The 26,168-nt window shown below is 34.5% G+C and overlaps 1 protein-coding gene across 5 annotated transcripts in view; it reads left to right on the forward strand.

The window, feature by feature from the left end:
* Positions 1–13,682: 13,682 nt before the first annotated feature.
* Positions 13,683–26,168, forward strand: part of LOC131036188 (uncharacterized) — a 72,344-nt gene continuing 59,858 nt past the window's right edge. For 2 of the 5 annotated variants that reach the window (XM_057968012.2, XM_057968016.2), the window contains exons 1-2: positions 13,698–14,032; positions 23,184–24,901. In XM_057968012.2, coding sequence (XP_057823995.2) covers positions 23,329–24,901 — 1,573 coding nt within the window. In that variant the 5' untranslated portion in view covers positions 13,698–14,032; positions 23,184–23,328. Of the gene's footprint in view, positions 14,033–23,183; positions 24,902–26,168 lie in introns of all 5 variants that reach the window. The other 3 variants (XM_057968013.2, XM_057968015.2, XM_059220099.1) reach the window with 3 other exon arrangements.

Consider the following 26,168-nt stretch of genomic DNA (forward strand, 5'->3'; position numbering starts at 1 on the left):
CCTACATCAATGATAACATAGACTTTTTTCCTCAAGATATTATTGAGAGGTTGAAAGTAATTGGGGAGGGAATTGGGTACTTGTACCATTGACCTCCCTAATATCTATGTAATATTTCATATTTGGTTTTTGATATAATGGCAACTACCTCGTCTTTGCAATATTTAACTAAAAAATAAATAAATTAAATAATATTATTATTTAATTAATTCATCTTTTGTTCCACAATAATTTAATAATTTTTAAATAATTAACTAACACTTCCTCTCAAAATTAAATAAATTTCAAATTATTTATGTAATTTTCTCACCTCAAATAAATAAAATTAATGCTTTGTTTATTTCCTCTATGCATTTACACTCTCTTTATTGTTCCATGTCATCAATCCATGTGCCAATTTAGACCCTACCCTCTCTCAAATTTTCTCATCCATTGATCATTCTAATTAATTTGCACCATTGATAAAATTTTAAGTGAGACATATAAATAATACCTTCACTCATTCATTTCTACTAAAGCTAGAACTCTTATCATAAATTATTGTATGCAATCTATCATTATCATTATCAAGCTAGCACTATCACTATCAAGCATCAAGCATTCATACAATCACGATGATATCAAATTTACGCTATAAAATTTGAGAGCAAATTATACACCTGACATACAAGTATGAGTAAACAATGAAGCAATCTAAGGTCTTTGTTATGCTATTATTGTTTATAATTTGACTTATACATAGATTTTAAGCTTTATTGAGTGATTATTGATTTTCAATTTACATCTTACATTTCATTATTTACAACTTATTTAGATTCACATTTTTATACCTTCACATTTTGGCACACTTAGTGGGACTCACATTCTTGTTTGATCTATAATTTCTGAGGTTTTTCTGACCTTATCATGTTGGTTTTACTTATTTTGTTCAAAAAATTTCTAAACTAACCTCATGGAGACAAAGCTGGCAATAAACCCTAGGGTTTTAATGATTTCATCATATCTCTCAAATGACTACGAATTATTCTATTTTATTTCACTAAAGGTTAGGGATCATCTTAGGATCCTATGATAAAAAAAACTAACTTCATATCATTAATTTTGAGTGAGTTATGATGATTTTATGATTTCAAATAAATATGATTTTTCGATTGCAAATCAATGATTTAAAAAAAAAATTACATTTATGAAAATCTCTCAAAATTCTAGAGGGGGTCCATTCTTTACATTTTTATTTTTGAGGTCAAATAATAAATACAAAATCAAATATTTGTCAATTAGTTTTGTTTTCATAAATTTGCTTTCTAGGGTTAAAGAATTATTCAAATTTTTTTTTTAGAAAGCTCTAAAAATTCAATATGGGTATCTTCTTTGCACTTTCATTTTTGTGATAAAAAATATTATAAAATAATAAAATCTTGTTTGGCTGGGTCAAAAGCAAAAAAAAAAGAAATTGAAATCTTGTGATTAGCATATATTTTCTTTACATCTATTTTATTGCATTGTAACATTACTCTATGATCCCATCAAAATTTTTATTATCATAAGGAATCAATTTATGCAATCCATTTCTTTTTTTTTTGAACTATCTTGTTTGGCATGTCTTCACACATTTGAAATTGGGCTTAAAATCAACCATTCACATTTATATTTGCGATCTAAAATAAACCATTGTATTTTAGCCCCCAATACCTACTTACATATTATCTACTCTTGCACCTTAGAGTGATCTTAAGGATGAAAATAAAGTGATCTTATCTTTTTTCTAGGCTTGCTTGTTGGTATTTGTGTGTAGAGATCAATCTTCAAGATTTGAGGTTGATAAAAGCTAGCATGAAGCTCTCCATATTGGATCAAGGATTTTGAAATAAGATTTGGAAACATTAAGTTTAGATTCACTTATTCTAAACCCTCTCATTTGTATTTTCAAAGTGATAATAGTTTTTTCTATGTATCATAGAATCATTGTTTTCTTTAGACTATTGTGCTTTGTGTGTCTTCCTTGTATTAAATTTAGGTTTAAAATCAACCTTTCACATTAGGATTTAGGCTTAAAATAAACCAGTATTTTAATCCCTAATGTCTACTTAGGCATGCTCTCTTCTCACATACTAGGGCAAACTTGAGGGTAAAAATAATTGATCATGCTTTTCATTTTTTAAGGATGCCCACCTAGATAAGTGATCACTATAGGAGACAAACTTAACCCTTGTCTTATAGTGAAGTATCAAGAGTGGGGGTGAATTGAAAGACACACCTCTTGGAAATAGAATCTTGTCAATCTAGGCTAAGCCATACCTTAGAGAAGTAAGGGTGGAGAGCGTGTTTCCCTCTCCTCCTAACTATTTTGCATTATTCTCTTTTGTATATAGATTTAGGTCTCAATGTACTCTTGTGGTATATAGAGGATACCCCTAGTTGAGTTTGTGAAGCCTAGTTGAAACTTTTTTTCATTTTTCTTGTGGTGATTTGTGCATACAAGGATTAATAAACTCACTTGAGTAGGCTTATTCATGTATCTTGCATGTTTGAGTGTTTAGATTTCCTTCCCCACTTGAAACCAAAAGGGGAAATTTATCCAAATTGAGCCATAATAAAATTATCCTTTTCACTAATTTCTTATGTGTACTTGCATATTGGATCAAATAAAATTTAGAACAAACAATACAATCAAATATTTTATCTTTGTAGATCTAGATGTCTTAATGTGCTTGGTTTCCTTGCATGCTTTCAAATTATCGTTATCTATCTTGTTGTTTACATCTCTTCCAAAAGACATCATCCAACCAAAACAACTAACAAATACCAAACTTTCAAACATCAAACTTCCAAAACAATCAAACTTTAAAAACTTGAAACTTAAGCTCAACACCTTGATAAGATTTGGAGAACAAGATAACAATATAAGAAGCTTACCATATTATTCCTCAAATTCATTAAAGTCTAAGTTAGATCTCCTCTCTATTTTATGTCACTGCCATTTTTCCTTTCTTTGTCTCACAAGTCTATTCTAAGTTGAAAAGCTTGATCATGTTTTATTGCCGGTAAATATATTGGATTTTGAGTCTTTTTCTACTCTTGAGTTTATTTATTTCACTTTTTATCTATTTTCTTAGGCTCACAAGTCTAGTTCAAGTAAACCTTTATATTTATCTTTATCATTTTGGAGATCTAGTTTAACTTCGATTGCTTTGAGCTTTGAAGCAATAAGTATCTTTTATCTAAATCAAAGTATCCAACCTTATTGAATTTATCACATTTTCTAATGACAACCACAATATCACAACATAAGAGAAACATGGAAGCACATCAAAAGGAATTTAAGAACATAACAAATTCACAATTACCTCCTCCAGAGGACTCTCAAAATACTCAAATTTCACAAATTCACAACTATCTTTGTGAGATTTTGCCAAGATCAAGAGCTCAATGAAATGTACAAAATAGAGACATAATATGGGACAAGAATAAACTATATTCTCATCAATAGAAAATGATCAATAATAATGATTCAATAGTTACATACAATGTAGATGAGCTTGCTTATATAGGCAAGGCTAGGGATATGTGAACACACAAACATGACATGTGGCTCAATAAGAAACAAGGGTAGGTAGGAAATAGGTGTGGGTAGGTAGGAGAAATAATATAATAGTCCACATGAGGTGGATCACCCACTGAATGTGGAGTGTAACAACAAGAGTGGAGTGTAACAATAAGATCAACACCATAAAAGGTGGAATTTCTCCTACACACACTATCCCAATGTGGCACAAACACCCAAGTGTCTCATACCCAAACTACTATGAAAAGCATTATCCTAAGTAAACTTAAGTAAGTGTAATAATATCCATGATGAATAATTATTTACACCAACACCCCCCCTTAAGTGCAACTTAGGGGAATGCACTTAAGTCTACAATGCAACTAAGCAATGCAAGATGGGTCCCGGCTATGAGGCCATGTTAGGTACCCATGTACAAATGCAAATGCATGAAAACCAATGCAATGAAATCTCTCACAAAGTGGGGAAAGAGAGAAAAACCCAATGGGAAAAAACCCTCCCCCAAAAGAGAGATGAAAAACATACAAGAGAACTCTCATAGAAGAATGTGAGGAACAAAACCCCATGTGAGTAAAAAGTCCCCCCCATATGAGAGAAGAAGAGAAGTCAAACTGTGACCCCCCCTCAATGGAGAATCTACACCAATGATAGAAGCTCGATGTATGAAGAAACTGCTCCACGAATGTCGAACAACATTCCTCCCCTTAGGAAGAAACAAAACCAAAGGTGTATCCGTGAAGTCTCTCCAATCATGAATGGAAGATGTATGAAGAAAACTCATGATGAAAGGAATCTCTGAAAACTGCTCAAGTGTCCCCATGTCGATGCTGAAAGATACCCCCTCCAAAGGTGGTAAACTGTGCCACACTGCTGAAAAAGGCACTCCAAGATCTAGTGGAGATGGATGTAGATCATGTCCCAAAGACTCACATGTCTCCTCAAAGAATAAAGAGACCTCCTCCAACTGTTGTACATAAGTATCCACAATCATGTCAACCTCGAAAGAATGATCATGTAGAGAATGAACAAGAGGGTCAGAGTGTGCCCTCGCAACAATCGAAGAAGGATCACCTTCATCAAAGGGAAGATGAATGTCATCAATGATGTCTCCCAAATCTGCAATGTAGGATTCCATAAATAAACCTGCAATGTCTGTCAAGTAATCATCCCATGAATCTGAAGCTAGAAGACAATGAATATCCTGCTGCACTGAATCACATGAAGGCAAAACTGTCGCACTATCTACATCATCAGGTGCAATAGGTGATGTGATATCAATATGAGGAGATGAAATACAAGACTCAAGAACGGGGTCACATGTGAGAATCCCCATGTTCAAGTGTCCAAAGTTCTCCTAAAAAACTGAACTATCACAAGAAGTGTGATCATAATGTGTAGAATCATCAAATGTGAAATCATCATCAACAAAATCTGAAAAGGAGTATAACCGAGATGCATGATCAACCACCCCAGTCGCAATGATAGCTCTAGTCTCCATGTCTCTAATGAAAACTGAGTCAGGTGTGAACTCCACAACTCTCTTAGTTCTGCCATGTGTGATTTGATAGATAGAAAGGAGATTGTTTGTCAAGTGGGGTACACACAACACATCATTGAAGGAGTTATCCCCAATGTCAATAGATCCTTTCCCAATCACATCTATGTATGTATGATTACCCATCAAAATCTGTGGCATGGTGCAAGGCTCAAATGTAGAAAACATAGACTACGAAGATGCCATATGATGAGAAGCCCCTGAATCTAGAAGCCATCTCTCTGAATCATGACTGATAGTAGCACATAGAGCTTTTCCTTTTCTTGTTCCAAAAGAGTGAGTCTTTCCACTTGTAGAAACCATGAATGCTTGCCCTTTTCCTTTTGAATGTGAGGAAGTGGAAGTTGATGAATCATCCTTCTTGTAGACTTTAGGCAAATCAATGTTATGCTTTTTGATGATATGTGTGAGCTCATCAATCTTCTTAGAATGGCAACGATGCTCCTCATGACCAATCTTTTTACAATAAGCACAAGTAGGTCTCTCCCTCTTTAGTGAATTATCTCTCTTGGAAGAGGATGAATCTCCTTGTTGTGGAGAAGATGTTGCTTTGTCCTTAGGCTTTGATCGCCATTTCTTCTTGTTTGAGTTGTCCTTTCCTTGATTTCCTTTGTTCCCTTGATATGCCACTAATGCTTGAGACTTAGAAGCCTTAAGAATGCCCATGCTTATCAACTTAGTTTGTTCCATCATCAACATTTCATTGAAAGCATCAAATGTAGGCATTGTGTAGCTTGAACCCATTGTCATCCTATGGGTTTGGAAACTAGAAACAAATGCTGCATATTCTTGTGGAAGCTTGCCTATCAAGTTGAATATCAATGAGTATCCTTATTATCAATGCCACAATCTTTGAGTTGTGCCCTCAACTCATTTGCCTTAGTGACATAATCTTGTATAGTATCAAAGTTCTTGGGATCTAACATGGGGAGATCACTATCAATTTTATATCCCCTATTCTCATCAACTTGACCATACAAGTCTTGAAACTTTTGCCAAGCATCCTTGATTAGAGTACACTTCTCAATGTGAAAAATGAGATCCTTTGATACATACTTTCTTAAGGTACCAATTGCCATGACATTTTTAGTAAGCCAATCTAATTGACCAACTGGATCAACCTTAAGATCAGCTGGAGCAACAATAGTTCCATCAATGTAATGAGTGAGTCCTTTTTCCATAAGTTTACTCCATGCATCAATTTTCCAAGTAGCATAATTATGTGGAGTTAAGAGAGGAAACTTAGAAGAACCCATAGCAGCAAAAAGGAAGGAACACAAGAGCACAAAAGCACAAGAGACACCCCCCCAAATTTACTCAATCAAAGTACCCCCCCCAAAGTGATGATTTTGGCACTTTATACTTAGTGCGATTACAATGAGCCACTTGCAAACAAGGCAAAGTGGACTTATGATGCAAATTTTACAACTTCTTAAATGAGATACAAGAGACTTCAATCAATAGTACAATGAATCTAACTGAGATTCAAGCAAATATACAAGTACCAAGAGAGCCAAGAATGGCCAAAATCTGAAAGTACAATTTCTACTTACAATGGCATCAATCTGATAGCATCATGTGAAAGTAAATGAAAAAATACGCACTTTCAAAAAAAATGGCACCTGAAAAGGAGGTCGTATGACCCCAAACGAAGCCTCTGAAGTTGCAAAAACTGGGATTACTCAAGGACAGTCACCAAAAACTGCATTTTCTAAAAAATCCATGCATCAAAAACAAAAAATTTCTTCACCACTACGGAGAGCATGAAATTCTAGCCCATTTCAAAAAAAATTGCTCGAAAAAAGGAGCAAAAATGAGCAAGTTATGGCCATTTGAAGTTGAACTGCAAAATAAAAAATGCCAATGAGAGGGGCTTGCCAAATTTTTGAAAAATGCTGACATGGCACTGATGTCATCAAGTCACTGGGTTAAATTTGACGGCCTTATGACAGTCGCAAAACTTCGCCTATCTGTTGACTGGGTGTCCGTACTGTACGGATAGATGATGTGGCAGATGACTGTGCAGTACGGTTGCTGATGTGGTACTGTATGGACGAACTGCATGGTGCAGTGACTGTGTAAGCTGTACTGTTGACGTGGCAGGTTGCGTGGCGGTCGTATGGATCTGACGTGTAAGGGTTTGTACCCGCGGGGCAGTGGCCGCCTGCCATGTGGGGGCCGCGGGTTCGTTGGTCTGGTTGTTCGCCGGCGAAGTGGAAGAGACCGACGGGCCCGGGCACTGCCGACAGTGGAGGCGGAGGTAGCGGGCACTGGGCGATGGTGCGGGCGGAGGCGCGTGGACGTCAGCGGCGGCGGCGTTGTGGCTGCGGCAGGCGCAGAACGAGGCCGACGACATACAGTCTGTGGCGTAGTAGGTACCTGACCTGCAACCTGCAGTATGCAGGTACGGGCACATACGACAGACCTGTAGACCTGTGACTTGCAGGTCACGGGGGGGTCTGCGGACCCCCCAAAAATTACTTTTTTGTTTTTTTTTTAATTTTTTTTTTCCTTTCGACTTTTCAATTTTTTTTTTTGATTTTTGATTTTTGAAAAAAATATTTCAGAAAATTAAATTTTTTTGGACGAAATTTAAAAAAAAAATTCGAAATCCGTACAATACTAGCAAAATTGGAGAAAAAATTTTTCTCACCAAAATAGGCCGACTTTATAACCAAAATTCATGGAAACGGCCTTCTGGACGCAATGGCGGAGTCGGATCTGGTCTAGGACGCCTCCAAAAGATGCTACTCTTCAGATCTGCCTCTTGACGTCGCAATAATGCCTCTTCAAGACGAATCAATGAAGCCCCAATGGCTCTGATACCATGTGAGATTTTGCCAAGATCAAGAGCTCAATGAAATGTACAAAATAGAGACATAATATGGGACAAGAATAAACTGTATTCTCATCAATAGAAAATGATCAATAATAATGATTCAATAGTTACATACAATGTAGATGAGCTTGCTTATATAGGCAAGGCTAGGGATATGTGAGCACACAAACATGACATGTGGCTCAATAAGAAACAAGGGTAGGTAGGAAATAGGTGTGGGTAGGTAGGAGAAATAATATAATAGTCCACATGAGGTGGATCACCCACTGAATGTGGAGTGTAACAACAAGAGTGGAGTGTAACAATAAGATCAACACCATAAAAGGTGGAATTTCTCCTACACACACTATCCCAATGTGGCACAAACACCCAAGTGTCTCATACCCAAACTACTATGAAAAGCATTATCCTAAGTAAACTTAAGTAAGTGTAATAATATCCATGATGAATAATTATTTACACCAACAATCTTCATGGGTCCTTCATCTTGAAGGAGATGCACAAAAAGAACGAACATTGGATATTGTAGGAAATTTGAACAATATCCTAAAGGTATCAATGTGATGGATATGGTCTTTACTTCAAATCCTAATCATTGTTTCACATTGCTAGCTCAAAGGGGTGCCAAGTTACCTTATAATTTTGTTATATTATAAAACAAACTAAACCTACTCCATCTCATCCCATTACACCTTCCCTCCACACACCCACAATTAATGTGCCATACATGTACATTCCATAAAAGCATCCCCAAGAAAGACATGTAGCATCCTTCAATCCTTATCCACCCCACAATAAACAACATCCTATATCATCTCCACTCGCCAAAAATCCAACCAATGACCTCTTATGCCTCAACTTATGAACAAATCCAGGCAATCTAATCCCACACATACATACCTAATCCAAATTACATTTCACCTACCCAACTCCTTGGCTCCTTACATTCCACCTAGCCAACCTCTTGGTTTCACGTACATTTTGCGTAGTCAACGTCTCATATCCACTTATATCCCACAAATTCAACCCTTTATTTCCAGTCACATTCCTACTAATTAGCCTCCTTTCACACCCATAAGTGACTTGGCATCCCAAATACAAAGATTGAAAGAAAAGATAGTGAATATAGAAATGAGACATACTAGGAAGAGCTATACACAAGGATACATTCTCTTAGAATTTTGATAGATCTATACCCATGATTCCACTAAGAGAATAAAAAATAGTTTCATTTTCTTTCGATATCTCTCCCTATCTCTACCTCCATACATCTCCCTACATCTCTCTCTCTCTCTCTCTCTCTCTCTCTCTCTCACTCCCTCTTTCTCTATATCTCTACTTCTTTATATTCTCTTTATTTTCTTCCCCCCTTCCTCTCTATTTATTTATGATGTAGTCAAGGGTGGAGGGTCTAAAATGGATTGTCCAACCTTGTAGCCAAAATCCACAAATAGTCAATAGAAAATGAATGTAAAACAAAAATATACTTTATTGATCATAATATAATTTTTACATGCATGCAATCCCTCACATGCTAAATACATTCAACCCATTGGCCCCACATGTGCTTATTATAGAGAATATACTTAAATAAGTCTTCCAAATCTACTTTCCTTGACTACTACTTCCTAACTATGAATGTTGCTCTCTAAAGATCATTAAAGGTGTTTATACATAAACCCCAAGTGCTAGAAATGTTCCATGTCAGCCTCCCTTGGATTCCAAGTCCCAACTCCAGTGTAACATGTGTTGGACCCAAATGGTTGAAGGTTTAAAACTTGATGCAAATGGATATAGAACCATTGAAAGGTTCTCTTGCTTCATATTTACTATGTGATGTGTTGTGCAGGTTTCGTAGGGTTCATAAAGGTTCCACATGCCACCTCTAGGTCTAGCCTATTGTTTGATAAGATGATTTTCTGGTGAATATATCTCCCAATGGGTGTGTTTCAAACTATTGTCCTTATGAAATGTTCTAGTAGAATTCTCATGCTACTTCCATTCCATTTTGCATTCCATAAATTCACTTGATGTGATGTGGTACTGTCTAGTTCTCTGGGATGCTCTTACATCAATTTATATCTTTATCCCTCTCTATCTCTAACTCCATATCTCTCTCTAGCTCACTCACACTCACTATTTCTCCGTTCATATCTTTATCTCTATGTATCTCTCTCTCACTCACACACATTCATTGTTTCTCCCTCCATATCTTTATCTCTATGTATCTCTCTCTCACTCACACACACTCTCTATTTCTCCCTCCTCATCTCTATCTCTAGTTGTATCTATATCTCTACCTCTATCTCTATCTCTCTATTTATATCTATATCTCTCACTCTTCCCCCCCCCCTCTCTCTCTATATATATTATCCCTCTACCTCTATCTATCTATCACTTCCTATATCTTTATCTTTCTATCTCTCTATATTCCCCCCCTCTCATTGTCTCCCTCTTTTTATCTTTATTTATCCCTCTCCCTCTCTCTCTCTCCTTCCATCTCCCCCTCTCTATATATTTATCTCTGTCACCCTGTCTATCTTTGCCAAGTTATATCTATCTCTCTATCTATCTTCTTTTCTATTCCTATATATATATATATATATCTTTCTCACTCAAATAAAAAAACACTCATTGTTTGTCCCTCCTATCTCTTTATCTTCTCATCTCTCTCTCTCTCTCCATCTCTATATCACATCTATCACCTTTTTTCTTTGACTCTTTCACCCTCTACCTCTATCTCCCAATATCTCGCTTTCCCTCCATATCTATATCTCATTATCTCTACATCTTTCTTATTCACTCTATATCTCCTACTCTATATTTCTATCTCTCTATTTCTCTTTGTCTCCCTCTCCCTTTGTATCTTTGTCTATCTATATTTGTCTGCCTCTATCTCTCCTACTCTATATCTCTATCTCTCATTCTCTCTATTTCTAGCTCTCTCCCTTTCTCTCATATATCTCTCTCTATCTTCATCTCTTTCTCTTCCCATATATCTCTATGTTTACCAACCCCCCCCCCCCCCCTCTCTCTCTCTCTCTCTCTCTCTCTCTCTCTCTCTCTCTCTCTCTCTCTCTCTCCCCTTTATATATTTATCTCTTCCATCTCTATCTATCCCTCTCTCATCTCTCTCGTTATCTCTCCCTCCATTTCTATCCGTATCTCTCTCCTTCTCCACGTCTATCTCCATCTCCATCTTCCTCTCCATAACTATCTCATATATATATATATATATATATATATATATATATATATATATATATATATATATATATATATATATATATATATATATATATATATATATATATATATATATATATATATATATACCCTCCTCTCTCTTCCCCACTCTCCCTCTCCCTCTCTCTCACTCTCTCCCTATTGCAAACATAACATGACCCTACTGGTAATGGAGTCTAATTATCTTCCAGATTTTTGTTTCAATCGTGTTTGGATTACTATAAGTGGATGGATGGTTCATTTGAAGCTATCACTTCTCCATTTATACTTTTTTTTTGCACAAACAACATCATTTGTTAAATGACCTATCAATTGACCTCATGTATGCACAATATATGTAAAAAATAGATCAAATTTTTACCCAATTGACTTTTCACACCTCTTTGACATATTCATTTCACACCAATAGACTATTACTAATTAATTATTAAGATAACTCAACCATTTTTACATCCTTTATTATTAATTTTTATTATCTTTTTAATAATAAATCGTGAAATATAATAAAAAAGATTGACTATTATTTTCTAGAATTGTCATTTGAATTTCTAAACTGAAAAATCACGTAACGTATTTAAAATGACAGAGCTCTATACAATAATAGGTAATAATTTCAAGGCAATAACAATGGCATTTCCGTTGACAAAATTGTCGGAATAAAGTTAAAAATTATGACCTTTCCCTTTCACATGGCACGCACTTATGTAGTTAGAAAGTTATACAAAAAGAGAAGTAATAATAAGGTAATTCCAAATGTTCGTAACTTTGGAATATTCCGGAATATATGCAAATCTGCTAGAGAGTATTAAGGAAACTTGGAATATTCTAGAATAAATTCTGTTTGTGGAAATATATGTTTAATAATTTTTTCAATAGATTTATTATCATTTCAGATTGTACTTAAAAGCTTCCTAATTTAATTTTATCATCTTCCATTTAATTATTATAATTTAGAACTATTTTTTTAATTAAATATATTATATAAAAAAATTAGAAGTATTTTTAAATAAATTCATTTATAATTTTTTTATAGAATCAATATATATCTTAAAATTAATCTATATAGAATATATTAATAAACATTTTTACATAAAAAAACAACAAAAATAGAAATTTACAGACATTAAAGTCAAATCAAATATAATATAATTTTGTAAAAATGAAACAATGTTCATGTTTTTCACTTTGTTTATTATTGCCTTTTTGTTTTTAGAGATGTGTTGAACTCTTATAATATTCCATTGCATAATTATAAAGTATTTAATCTTTTAATTTATTGTTAACAATTAAGGAGTATTTATTCCACTAAATTTATCATATTCATAACAATCCTCTTTTCAAATGTCATACCAATAATTAACAATATAGATATCTTAAATACATCTATTTAAAGAAATGTTCAATTTATTTACTTTAAATTTTTTACTTTAAATTATATTTTTTACATAAACAAACATTTAAATTTTATTGCATTTTTTTTTCACAAATTTTCCATTCTAATTTCTAAATTAAAATTCTTATGATTATTTAAAAACATTGAAAATAAAAAAAATTATAGAAGATATTTTTCAACTAAATTAATTATTGTGTGCTAATAATTTAAAAAAATATATTTGCTATATTATGAAATGGTAGATTAATTTTTAAAAATATCTTTGTTTAAATTTTATATTTATTTAAAATTTATAATCTTGATGAGGTCATATTTTTGTTTTTATGTGGTGTTTATTTTGAAAAATCATGTTTATAATTATATATTAATATTTTGACATGAACTATGATATATTTTTGAAGATAGAAAAATATCTTACAAAAATCTATTTAATTGAAATATAATTCCATAATCAATAGTGCTAATGAAGTCTCTCGCACATTCTCATAAAGATTATAAGCTAATATCTAAAATAATTTGATAGTTCTCAATCTCTATTGTAATTAATGATATTAGATTTCCACAATCCATAATTTCATTGCTAATGTTGTTGGAGAGTTTTTTTATCAATGTTTCCAACAATTCCTCCATGATTAAGACAACCCAACTATAATACTCTTTCTCCAACATATATTATTATAAATACATAACAATATAGTTATTTTCTTTTATCTTTAGACTTTTCAATATTTTTATTTTAATTCATAACATACACAAAATATCTACTTTATAATACATTCAATCTTCATAATAACATCAATTTTTTAATTTTAAAAAAAAAGAGAATTCAACATTATACTCAACGAAAACTAATTCCATACACATTTATAAAACCAAACAACTCACTAATAAACCATCTGATGTAATAATTTTTCTTTATTGAATATTAAACCTTTATACGTTTAAATATTTAAATATTTCTTAGTACCAATACTTAGCTACGTCGTGTTTTCTTCATGTCGTGATTCCCAGTCAAAGTATTATTGCATGCTTTGAATATGATCCGTGCATCCCACGTATACTTTTGACTTTTAAATTAAGTTTTTTTCACTGCTTATTTGTTGAATGAAACCCCTTAATTAATAATCACACTTACGTTTTGCAGAAGTCAGGAGGTCGATTCCCATGAAGAATTACCGTTCTTTCCTCCGCGGCCCAACAGTAGCTGCAACATTATACAGTGTGTATGAGATTACATGACTTCAGGACTTATAAAATTGTAGTTATTACTTTTTACATATGGTATTTTTCTACGGCTGTTTAGATTTGTGCTAAATTATCTTGCCTTTGTTTGTCACGGGGAACAAAGCCGTGCATTTATTTAAATTCGTGAAAAAATTCACAGCGGATAATCACTTTTATGGCCAACCAAAAGCGTCGACTGCAAATGTTTAGGTGATCGCCGATTCTGCTTTAGATTTTTCCTCTATAGTCAACATATTTTAGCTAACTACTTGTAATTTGGAATTTCTACTTAATTGCCAATTTTGCTTAAGATTTTCTCAATATTTCAGATTTTTTAACATGATTGCCAATTCTGCTTAAATTTTTTTCCATAATACAGATTTTTCAATGTTATTGCCAATTCTGCTTAAGATTTTTCTGCATATTTCAGTTTTTTTAATATAATTGCCAATTCTGCTCAAAATACAGTTTTAGTTAATTGCCTTTCTGCTTAAAATTTTCCCGATATACCCCAGAATGTTTGTAATCGCCATCTCTACTAAAAATTTGTCCTCTATTTACGTATTTTGTTCGATGATTTTACCGAACTGTGTTTTTTCCTAACCACTTATTTTATAATTAGTTTTTATTTCCCTCAATTGTATTTTCTACAAACTCTTTTGAATAATTCTTTTCGCCTTTGTTTTTCAAGTTCTTATCTCTGCACAGCTACACAGGGTTAACAATAACTGATTTTCTTTCTTTCTTTATTTATGCTGATGATGGAATCCTTCTGGAAGATTGTTCTTATAAGATTATGGATTGCAGAAGCTTGAAGCCTTTAATCAATTATTGTTTAGGAGGTGCATGGTTGCTTTCAAAGTTATAACTTGTTTATCAATTACTCTTCTTCTTTGTAGCCGAACTGTCTCTTCCGAAATACTTGTTGCAACTAATTCCGATCAGTGTGCTTCTAAATTTTTTGGCCTGCACAATCTTGAAGTCTCTAATTATTTACTATTTAGAAGGTGAAGGGTTATGTTTTTAATTTTAAACTGTACATTTATGCTAGTCTTAATGTTATATCAATTATTCTTCTATTCTGTGGTTTGCAATGTTGATTCTGTAAATTCCTATTGCATTCCTCTGGAAGACTGTTTTAAAAAAATTATGGATCGCAGAAGCTTGAAGTCTTTAATCAATTATTGTTTAGGAGGTGGATTGTTGCTTTTAAGTTTTAAACCTGCAGCTATACTAGTCTTAGTCTCAATTATTCTTCTTTTATATTGAAGCTTTTAGTCTGCAAAACATCGAGTTTTCTCGAGTGCTAAGCCTTTAGAAACCTAATTTCAAGCTTCTTTGGTAGCGGAAACATTATGTTGATGAAAATCAAGTATCTATCTGATAGGTCCTATGAATCACTAGCGATAAACCACAGACGCCTGTATTCATTAATATTTTAACACTGAGCTATATGCGACAATTACTGCAATTCTATTCTGTATAAATGATGTTTTTTTGGGCTGATATTTGCTGAGAAATGTAGTTCAGATCATGTTCTTGTAGTACTTTGTCTGGTTTAGGAGTAAGTTGTTTCAGGTAAGTCTAAATGAAATTGAGCTTTGAAAGTATCGATGTCAATTGATCGGGATTCATATCAGGATATAGTTAGCAGATTAAGGAGTATTTTAAAGGAACTGGATGTTTCTAGAAGTATAGAAATATTTTAGTTATTCTAGAATTTTTTTTCGTTATGTAAATTGAGATACTTGGGGTCCTCTCTCTTTGTATTTATTTAAAAAAATAAAATTTCATTTCAAGTATGAAAGCAGCCCTGAACGGGAAAGCTGACAAACAGCACCAAAAAACGTTATCTAAAAGACTCTGCTTGAATATTGGAGGCCCTAACTTAACAGCTAGCTCCGAAACTAAACACATAAAAGCGTAACAACAGAAAACCACATCTTATCACCCAGCACCGTCATCTTCCTCAGCTCCTTGCACAGTACCTGAACTGCCAGCCCCACCATCAGCAGTAGCACCATCTAAGCCACTATTATGAAGGAGGTATTTCACAGTCTACTTTTCTCTTTCTGCCCTCTCCCTATCCAAATGAGGGGAAGGAGCTCTAAATGTGTGCTGGACATGAACCAAATCAAATCTAGGGAAGAAATCGTCCTTACAATCCACCATGAATTTCTGCAAGGTACCAATGGCTCTAACAAGTGCCATAAAGCTGGATTCCGACTTCCTATAGGAGGCCATCGAAACCAACCTTGGAAATTCTGAACCTCCTAGTGGTAGAGGGCATGTCGCATGGGCTTCAGAAATCCCTAGGGCAGACATCAGGCCACTTCTAAACTCTTAATGAACATAGAACTCTGCTGATGCCTAACCCCATCTTTGTACATCACAAAGTTAAGCAGATTTGAAGCAAACTTGAAAGCAATGTCATAATTTACCCTACTCCTGATCTTGGTTTCTAGGTAGTCCAGACCTGGCATCTAATTGCTAACCTCGGATTTGAAATTAGCCCCCTAAAAGACATTTCCTAGTTTTCTGCATAGAGATGGGACTTTTGCTCTGTTACTGAGAGCAAATGGATAAAAAATTTGAGAAAACAAACACTTGTGAATGGGCCAATGTTCAATATAAAAATATTATGCCACCCCCCTCACTGCCAATGACTATAAAAAGAATGCCCCAAGTATGCAAATTTAAAAACAATAGAGAGTAGATATGACAGATGGTTATCACTAGCTGTTGCTTAATGATTGTGAGAATTGGGGTCTAGGAGGGACCTCAATCTCCTTTCGTGACAAAACCTTGCTAACTGTCCAAACAAGCATTAATAATCAAGTCATCCTTTGATGAAATATCATAACGTACCAAGCAAACCCTTTCACTTTGTGAGAGCAATGACTGAAAGAAAAAGATTCTAAAGAGTCTAGCAGAAGCCAAGCCAAATGTAGAATGTTCTTTAATTTCTAGTTGGGTAAACCACAATTGTAGATAGCATTATAGATTCCCATAGAATTCCTTTCAACTTGCAGCTTTGAGATCCCAAGTCGAGAGGCCACTTGGAGGTAGCTTAAGCATGGACTTCAACTTCCTCGTTTTTCCTAGCTACCAAAAGCTTGGAAACAGCGCATAAAGTCCTATCAAAATCTTTACTCACATAGCCAACATCAGAAACTCCTGGATTTCCTCTCGATGCTCTATCAAAATCTAATTTGAGAGAGATAGGAGAAGGAACCCATTCTGCATCCTTCATAAGTTCACCTTTGGTTGAGCTCCCACCATCTCATTAATGGGAGTGAGCTTGAGAAGTTGCCAAGACTGTAACACTTCCTTACCCTAAGAAGTGAAGACTTTCTTCTTTAAAGATTGTTTTAACGCTCTTGTCATAACAACCTCTGAAGTGGCAGATTCCACCCTTGCAAGCAATTCTTCAATGGAAAAGGCCTTATCTTGAAAAATCTTTTATGTTCCATTCTTTCTAGAATTGTCAGATCATCAAAGAGGGACTAGCTTCCAACAAGTTGGAAAAGATTGCCTCAGTTGCAAAGTTGGCTAGATAAGAATAGATTATGATGATAATAAACCGAACACTACCTTCTTAATGCCATGGATGCAGACTAGGCTGACCTAAGTACCTATATAAGACTATATTAAAGATTATATAACTTACTTGAGGGTTATGCTAGCCACAAGTCAGCTACACATATCCCCATGCACACTATAGTTTAAGGGCATAGCACATCCCTCCCGCGTAAAAACCAACATTGTCCCCACTACTGATGAACTCCAGATGCTTTTGAAGGAACACTTCATCTTACGATGTCGCATCTTCACTAGCTAGATTCTTCCACTTGATTAGATACTCTGTAATCATCTTTACTCATAGACTCTTAGTGTGTGTCTGAAGGATTCCCTTAGGTTCCAAAATGATTATAGCTTCCTTATAAAGGTCTTGTAAATCTGTTTGTGTTGAAATTTTGCATTGATCATATTATTGCCTAGTTCTAATGACTGCTTCTTGTTGGTGTTGCATGTGTTCTTTCACTACTTTAGCCTTTTGGTGTATCTTCCTAGAAGAGGTGACAGACGGTGGATGGTTCCTGGGTAATAGTTGAATGGCCTAACCTTGGTCTCCTTTGGGTGGTAGATTAGTTGGCATCTCTTCAGAAATTGATAGTGCATTGCAGGATATTATTGGCTTGGGCATTTCTCTTCTTCTTCATGTTCTTGTTGTTCTCCTTCTTCTCCTACTTCTTCCTTTTCTTCTTTTTCTTCTTCTCCATCTTCTTCACTAGCACCTATTTGCTTTAATCTAGTGATGTGGTTGACATAAGTCCACAAGACTATTGCCATAATGTGCTGTGAGTTCCTCTTGAAAAAAGACCATGTCAATGCATCCCTTCATTTTTTTCTTTTCACATGGGAAAGGTACCAAATGAATTGATTTGGCTCCAAATATAATGATGCCATTCCAACTTTCTTTTCACATAGAACATGGTAAAGATCAAAGAACTACTCCATTTGGTAGAGCAAATTGGTTAGATCCATGACATCAAACTTTCAAATATCCATCATTGGTGTGAAGTGCTCAGCCATAGAATTAACATGTCCTTTAGAAGACATGTTGATGTGAATCCACTTGCTTAAAGTCCATAGAACTCACAAGAGAATCAAATATTTTCACAAATGCGTTGATATATTCTTTTGTAGCGAACCCATTCATCTCCTCTTTCAATGCCAAAATAACCTTGGTGGTTTCTTTTTTATAATAGATTCAACATCCATGAAATTTGTATCTTCAATTATTGGATCCATAGTTGTAAAACTCAAACTTGGTAAAAACTTGGCAAGCCCAAAAATTTTAAAAACTCGGGACTCGACAAAAGCTTGACAATTTTATTAAACATGTAAAAAAACATTCTTTAAAAAAAAATTACTAAAATTGTAGAACATATTATTTCCACATGGGACATCACCAACTACCTCATTGTCTACAGACACAAAATTGTGTTTTGGGACATCCACAAGATTTCAAAATTCAACTCCTTCGAGATCATTTTTTGGCAGGAATGACTGCAGAGAGCAGTACAATGAAAACTATAGCAAAGGGCAATGCAATGAAAACTAATCGCGGAGAGTAGTATAATGAAAACTATGGCAAACAAAAAGAACTAATTTGAGACATCCAATAGTGCTCACCTTTGTCCTTTTTCTTGTTAGGAATATTGCATCATAGGATGCATAAAATAATAATTTGGTAGGTTTGTTATATAGGTTACTGTATTAGTGGTACGAATGTGTTGAGTGGTTAAAACAACTCAATATATCTGGGAAAGTTGTTTCGGGTTTTCCAAATAATGTAGGAGATTAAAATCCTATATAAGTGTGATGAATTTGATTGAAAAAAATGAAGCATCGTATTTTCTTATGTTTTAATTTTTTCTGCTTCTATTATTTAACCCAAAATTTCTGACATGGTATCAAAGCATGGTGACTAGGGAAAAGTTAGCATTGACTTTCAATTTGTTTTGCTTGGTTTCTATTTGAAGAGATGATCTGAGAGCACAACAAAAGCATGGTGAGCCCAAATCTAAGGAGAGGGCACAAGTGCTTGTAGAAAAAAACAAATTCACATCCTCCTTTCGTCAGAACAGAATTCTGGATGGATGTTCACACTGCTATCTAAAGTTTCTATTTTGCACCAGCTAAGAGGAAGTTTGTAGAGATTGTGGGAGTAGGGGAAAATTTTGCATGTGCATGCATCCAATAAGGCTGTGTTGAGATCCTTCCTTATCCAGAAGAGATATGATAAGATGTGGAGCCTAATGAATACGTTAGGTCCAAAAATTTGGTTGTCCCTCTATTTAATTCTTAATTGACTTGCATAATGGCATGAAAACAGTCTTCTTCCAGGGAAAAGCATTGAAATTTCTCTCAGCAAGGAGCAAAGGAGGAGTTTGAAACATTTGATTTGCCCAATTTGAAATAAATGCCGCAGCATTTGAAATTAGTTTGCCACCCCCATCTAAAAGGATTGTAGAATTTTTGAAGGTTATTGAATTACTGAACTGCCACTTAGATGCTTTTCAAAGGAAAATAGTCTTTCAAAGGGAATGGCGTGGAGGAATAGGCAATGGTGATATCCTGTCTCATAACTTTCACAACAAAGTTATAACTAAGGTCCTCTTCTTCTGTGTTTTTTTGTTGGCACATCATGTGCATAATAGAGAGATTTACAAAGTGTTGCTTCCAATCATTTTTCTACAAGATTAATGTCATTGGTCCATATAGAAGATGCAAGTAATATATCATTTTGATGATTTTTTTTTGTAATTGGTCAATATGTTTGCTGATGTGATCATTATTGACTTGTTCGATTATATTTAGTGTCGGGTGAGGTGTTGCAAAAGTGTTTTTAGTTTGTAAAGGCTAACTGAATAATTTGTTAAAGTGTTAAGGTGCATTATTGGTGGAACCTGGCACATTCAATATTATTTAGATTATGGGGGGAGTCAAGTAGTGTTTCTTTTAATGGAGAAAAATAGTTTCTTGATAGAAAAATTTGAAGGTTCAGAATTCCACATGTGGCAAATCAAGCTACCATTAATCCTTATTGAAAAGGATTTAGGGATGTGGTAAGTGGAGCAACAACAAGGCTAATGGATGTTGATGGAAGCACAAAGTGGATTGTAAAGGATCGAACAGCAATAGCCTTTATTTGTCTTAGACTTTCAGATGCATACCTCTATCATATCAACTTATTGAAGACCTCAAAGGAAGTATAGGATGATTTGAATGCTTTGTTTGGATCAAAAGCATCAAGTGCAAAGATGAGTTTAAAGTAGAAATTGTTCGAGCTGAAAATGATGGAAGTTGATAATATTGTTCAACACATCAGGAAGTTTCATTCCCTATTGAATCAACTAGCTGGGATAAATGATAAAGTAGATGATGATGATGCAAAAGCTATTTTATTAAATAGCATGCATCCTAGCTATGGTAATGTTGTGTTCACATTGAATAAAGTAGATGCTACCCTAGAAGATGTAATATCTACTTTAATTGATTAAGGAGCTAAGAAAATGGACCTAGCTATAGAGGAAACTGTAATGTTTGAGAAAAAAAAGCCCAACTATTCCTTCAAATCTAGTTCTTCTACATCAAAGGGAAATCACTTTTTTAAGGATAGAGTTTTGTGCTATTGTTGCAAGAAAAAAGGACACAGTATTATGAATTGCATTTAGCGTGACAAGGATTTGCTTGAAGGCAAGCTAAATACATATAAGGCATTGGCTGCAGACAATGATGAAGAATGCTTTTTTGAAGTAGCTACTGAAGACCCTCCACATGAAAACAGTAAGGAGGAATATATTTTCTAGATCAAATCAAAAGTTTGTATTTGTGATTGGATGTGTTTGTCCCTAATCACTATTGTTGATTGTTTGTGAATGGATGTGTTTGTCCTCTTTCACAAGATGATGTAAGCGATTGGATATGTTTGTCCCCAATCATAGGTGTTGAGTATTATGATTGGATGTGTGTATCCCCAATCATAATTGTTGTGAGCAGATGTGTGTGTCCCTATTCATAACATTGATGTTGGATAGATGTGTTTGTCCCTATCCTAGGATGAAAGTATAGTGAGCATAGTGAGGCTAGTTCCACTATTGCTTTGTCACGAGTAGATGTGTATGTCCCTACACTTACCTTATGATGAACTACTAAACGTGGTCATCAAGTATTGTTGGTCCAGTATCCCCATTTGGAGAATGATGCAATGTGGGGAGATGTTAGGAATATTGCATCATAGAGATGTATAAAATAGTAATTTGGTAGGTTTGTTATAGTTTGTGGTATAGGTTACTGTATTAGTGGTACGGATGTGTTGAGTTGTTAAAACATCTCAATATATTTGGGAAAGTTGTTTCAGGAGTTTTATAATGTAGGAGATTAAACTCCTATATAAGTGTGATGTATTTGATTAAAAAAGATGAAGCATCGTATTTTCTTATGTTTAATATTTTCTGCTTCTATTATTTTTCCCAACTTCTCTGCCTTTTCTCCGAGACCTCAATTTGAACCTTTTCCTCCACCACCATTCCCTCTTCACAAACAATTGTCGACAGTATTTCTGACTACATGCCATATTATGGCATGGAAAGCATTTAGATTTAGGGCCTTGGAATTGTAATCTGTTCTACCAAGTCCCAACCTTTGTGTCAAGGATCAAAAGACTCTACAATGGTTTAGAAATGTCCATTTTCACACAGATTTGAGCATAAGCTTCCAATTGGCCATTTTGCTCATTATCTTCTACAGTCAAAAAATTGTCCAAGGAATTACCAATTTTGGTTAAAATAGGTTCCTCCAAATACTTGGAAGGCAAATTAAATTATCTCAGCCACATAGGGTTTTGCCCAAACCATAGGTGTTTGGGTTGAAGTTAGGCACCCATTTTTGCAGAAAGAGACCCACACCATCCATTAACTAAGGGCTCCCCTTTGTAATTGTAAGCTTTGATTGTTCATCTAGGCAGGAGACTAAGAAAAAGACGTTCCAGCAAAGATTTGGAACAGAAATCAAGCCCCCAATGTTTTACCATCCTTTTCTCCAAACCATGTTGTTGTGACCAATAATTTGCGAATTTTCCAATGAGCACCCTCTCTTTGAGAGATTCATTTTGACCCTAATCTCTGTGTTTTCCAAATTAATACTGATTTCCAAAATCTCAAGCACGGGAGGGAGGAGGGTGGCAGTGATCTCCCAGAATTGCATTTACTGTAGAATCCACTGTTTCTGAACAAACCAAATTTTCACCAAGATTATACATGGTTTTGTTGTCTCCCATTTGTTAGCCATGGTGCAGGTTTCTACTTAGCCTTCCCTCATGAGCCCTCCCAGTCAAACCAATTGTTGCTTCTCATTGCTACCTCCCTTCAATGGAACTCTCTATTTTTATCTATGATATTTTTAGTTAATATAGTTATTTTAGAAGTTTTGATATCAATCTAAAATGTTTTTTGTTTTAAATTTCCTTCAACATTTAGAATAATTGTATATGCTATAGTAAGTTTGATGAGTTTCCAAAGAAATCTTTTTTATTGTATAATATTTAATATATAGATTTGGTGATAGAAGTAGCTACTTGGCAAACATTAGCCAGGACAATTCTGCTGCAGACATTTCTTTTTTGGCTTGGAGCATTGCACCGTGTTAAATTTTTGATAAAGTTGCTTTTTTCTTTGTTACTTTCTTTCCTTTCACAAATTGTACTTTCTAAAGAAAATATGATTAGTTGCTACTGTGGAAAAACTTTGGCAGAAATAATGTTTATCATCTCCCTGTTTAATTTCTTTGACAGATTGAAATTGGAAGCTATGACAATGTGTGCTATTTTCACATGATTCATTTCCTTTGGGAAATCGCCAAAGTATATATGGCCTCAAGGTCATTGTTTGTGATCCTTCTGTAGAATTTGACTTTGTTATGGCCATTGGACTCTATCAATGGCAGAATTTACCCAAGATATTTTGGAATTTTTGCAAAGAAATCATTTTACAGATGCATTAGCTGCATTACAATCTGAGTTGGCTGACCAAAAGAGTTCATATGGTCATGGTTTTCTCAACGATTCAACTTGTCTGTCTCCACAAATGAATAGACGAGGATCCAATGAAAACCATGGCAGAGAGCAGAGAACTAAGTTGAGAGATGATGGATCTATGGACATTAAAAGTTTTAAACCAAATAATTTAACTGCATACACAACCTCTGAGAAAGGAATATCAAGGACCTTGAAAGATGAATATGATTCTGAAGCTGAAAATTCAGGATTCCCTTGTTCGTCTTCCAAGGCTTTGTCAAACAAACAGATGGGTTCAGAATTTAGAGCCAGGGAACTGGAATGTGACTCATCAAACCATGAATCTTATAGGGAACTTGGAGTTGCAAACAGTGAAGGAACCTTGTATGAAAATGAACAAATACCTATCTCGGTGAATGGCTATGCAGATGGAGCATTGGAACAATATAAAACTTCTCATGAACAAAGACAGCTACAAGATTCAGCAGGAACCAGTGAAGAGAAACTCATGCTTTACAAAGGTCATGTGCAGTTTGGAAATAGTATTGATTATAGTTTTCCAGGGGATCCAAAGTTGGGTTTGAGTGGAATTTCTATTGAGAAAACAAGAATTGTAAAAGAATTAGGCAATAACATGATTGAAGCAAAGGGGAACTTTGATGAGACACAAGATGAAGAAATCCTTAAGCAGGATATACCAGAGGTGCAATATTCACCAAGAAAAATACATAGCAGAGAAGATTTGTGGGATCAAATAGGAACTATTTCACAGCCAGATGATAAGAACCATGCCTTAAAGGAAGTGGACCTGGATTTGAGATTACATGGAAGGGACTACAACTTCTCCAGACATGACAAGAAAACTTCAGGGCCTCAAATTGGAAATGATATGCTTGATTTAGAACCAAACATCAAATCCCATGGTAAGTTTGATCAAGGAAATGGGATGTTTGTTCAAGAAAATGTATTGGCACATGAGATCGCAGAAGAATGTTTTGCAGAAGAAACAGGATATAGGAAAAATATTGGTCCCTTGAAGGAAGTTCCTCTTAAGACAGCATTTCCATTTTCCCTTAATGAGGTATTTGTTAATAATGAACAACTATTGCAAAGTCAGGCACTTGGAGAAGTGGCTTGGGCAGGCAATGACGGAATTGTGCAAGGAGAAAGAAGAGGTTTGATGAGGACTGACACAGGACATGGTAGGGAAGGCCCATCTACACAGATGTTAAATTATCAAGGCAGTCTAAAGCAAAAGAAAGTAGAGAGTCTCAACTTGTTAGCGAACATGGGATCTTCCACTGAATTATTTCCAAGCTTTTCTTCAAAAATGTTTCAAGTTGCAGATTATAGCAATAATGATCCAAAGGAAAAATTTGATCGGGGTAGGAGGATGGACTCAATAGCATCTGGAACCAAACCTGCAGATATGGAAAGTTCAGTTTTATTAGGATCATATATCCACATTCCTCTTGAACAAGAAATAAGAAACTCAGGTTTGACTTTTATAAAAATGAAATAGTTTTCCCTTTTTTTGATTCTTGGCTCTAAATATTTATCTTCCCAGCTCATCAATGGTTTACAGGCATCAAACTTCAGATTCAGTTCTACTTGTCATCTAATTAACGTGACATCAAAAATTTTATACTACTTTTCTTGACCTTGTTAAACAAAATATGATTGTAAAAAGGTGAAAAATATCTAATGAATGCTGGTGAAGGATCACATTACTTATTGGGATTAGGAAATATTTACAGAGTTGGAACATAAACTGTTCTTTTCATCTCCAAGTGCAGTATGCAGTATTACTTTTTCATCCCCAAATGCAGTGTGTGTCATAAGATGTTGACAATGCCTTTTTGGCTATATCATTATCTGGCTGAAGTTTACTTTCAGTCATATATTTGTTTAATGTATGTAATCACACAGAATGGCTTTGTGTCATGGACAAGTTGTATGCCAATCATTTTCTCTCAGCATAGATCACAAATAGGCAATGATATCACTAACTCCTACGTAATATGAAACAGGCCTTTTGCCTACGCCTGATATTATAGTGGATAGTTGGCAGTATAGCTAGTAATTATATAGTCTTGTTTTTGGTTGTGGACAGATGTTTATCAATGTAAATTTTTACTCTGATATATAAAATGAGCAGAATAGCTGCGGCTTACTAATCGTATATATATAAATTCCCAGTTGTAGACAATCTATTTGAAAACACCTTTTAAAATTTGAGCAGGTGCATGAAATTATCCTCAAAGTTTCCGACAATTTTGCTGTTGAAATTTTCCTTCTTGAATTTTGTAATTGTTGTACAACAAAATTTGTATTTTGTTTTTGTTTTCAAATGCAAGATTTTACTTAAATGAATACTACAGCAGTAAATGAAATATTCACCAAGAATAGATTGAACATTATTATTTAATAATGTCAATACATTCTATAGCATAAGAAACGAACCTGTTTGTGTTTGTGATGTTGAGCTGAAACCTCATGAAATGTCCAAACTGCTGTAATGCCTTTCAACATCCTACGCTGACCTCAAGGTTCACATGGTGATGTGTTTGATAGGGGAAACACGTTAATAAGTCTTCTCTTGACTTTCCATGTCCTGCCTTTGTGCAATTGCAAACACTATTAAAAGGTAAAATGCTGTAATTTCTGTTGGTGTAATTAATTATTCATGTTGGATGTTATTACACCTTACTTAAGTTTACTTAGCATAATGCATTTCATAGTAGTTTGGGTATGGGACACTTG

Source organism: Cryptomeria japonica, chromosome 4 (assembly GCF_030272615.1).
Source record: "Cryptomeria japonica chromosome 4, Sugi_1.0, whole genome shotgun sequence".
In the NCBI taxonomy this organism is placed as follows: domain Eukaryota; kingdom Viridiplantae; phylum Streptophyta; class Pinopsida; order Cupressales; family Cupressaceae; genus Cryptomeria; species Cryptomeria japonica.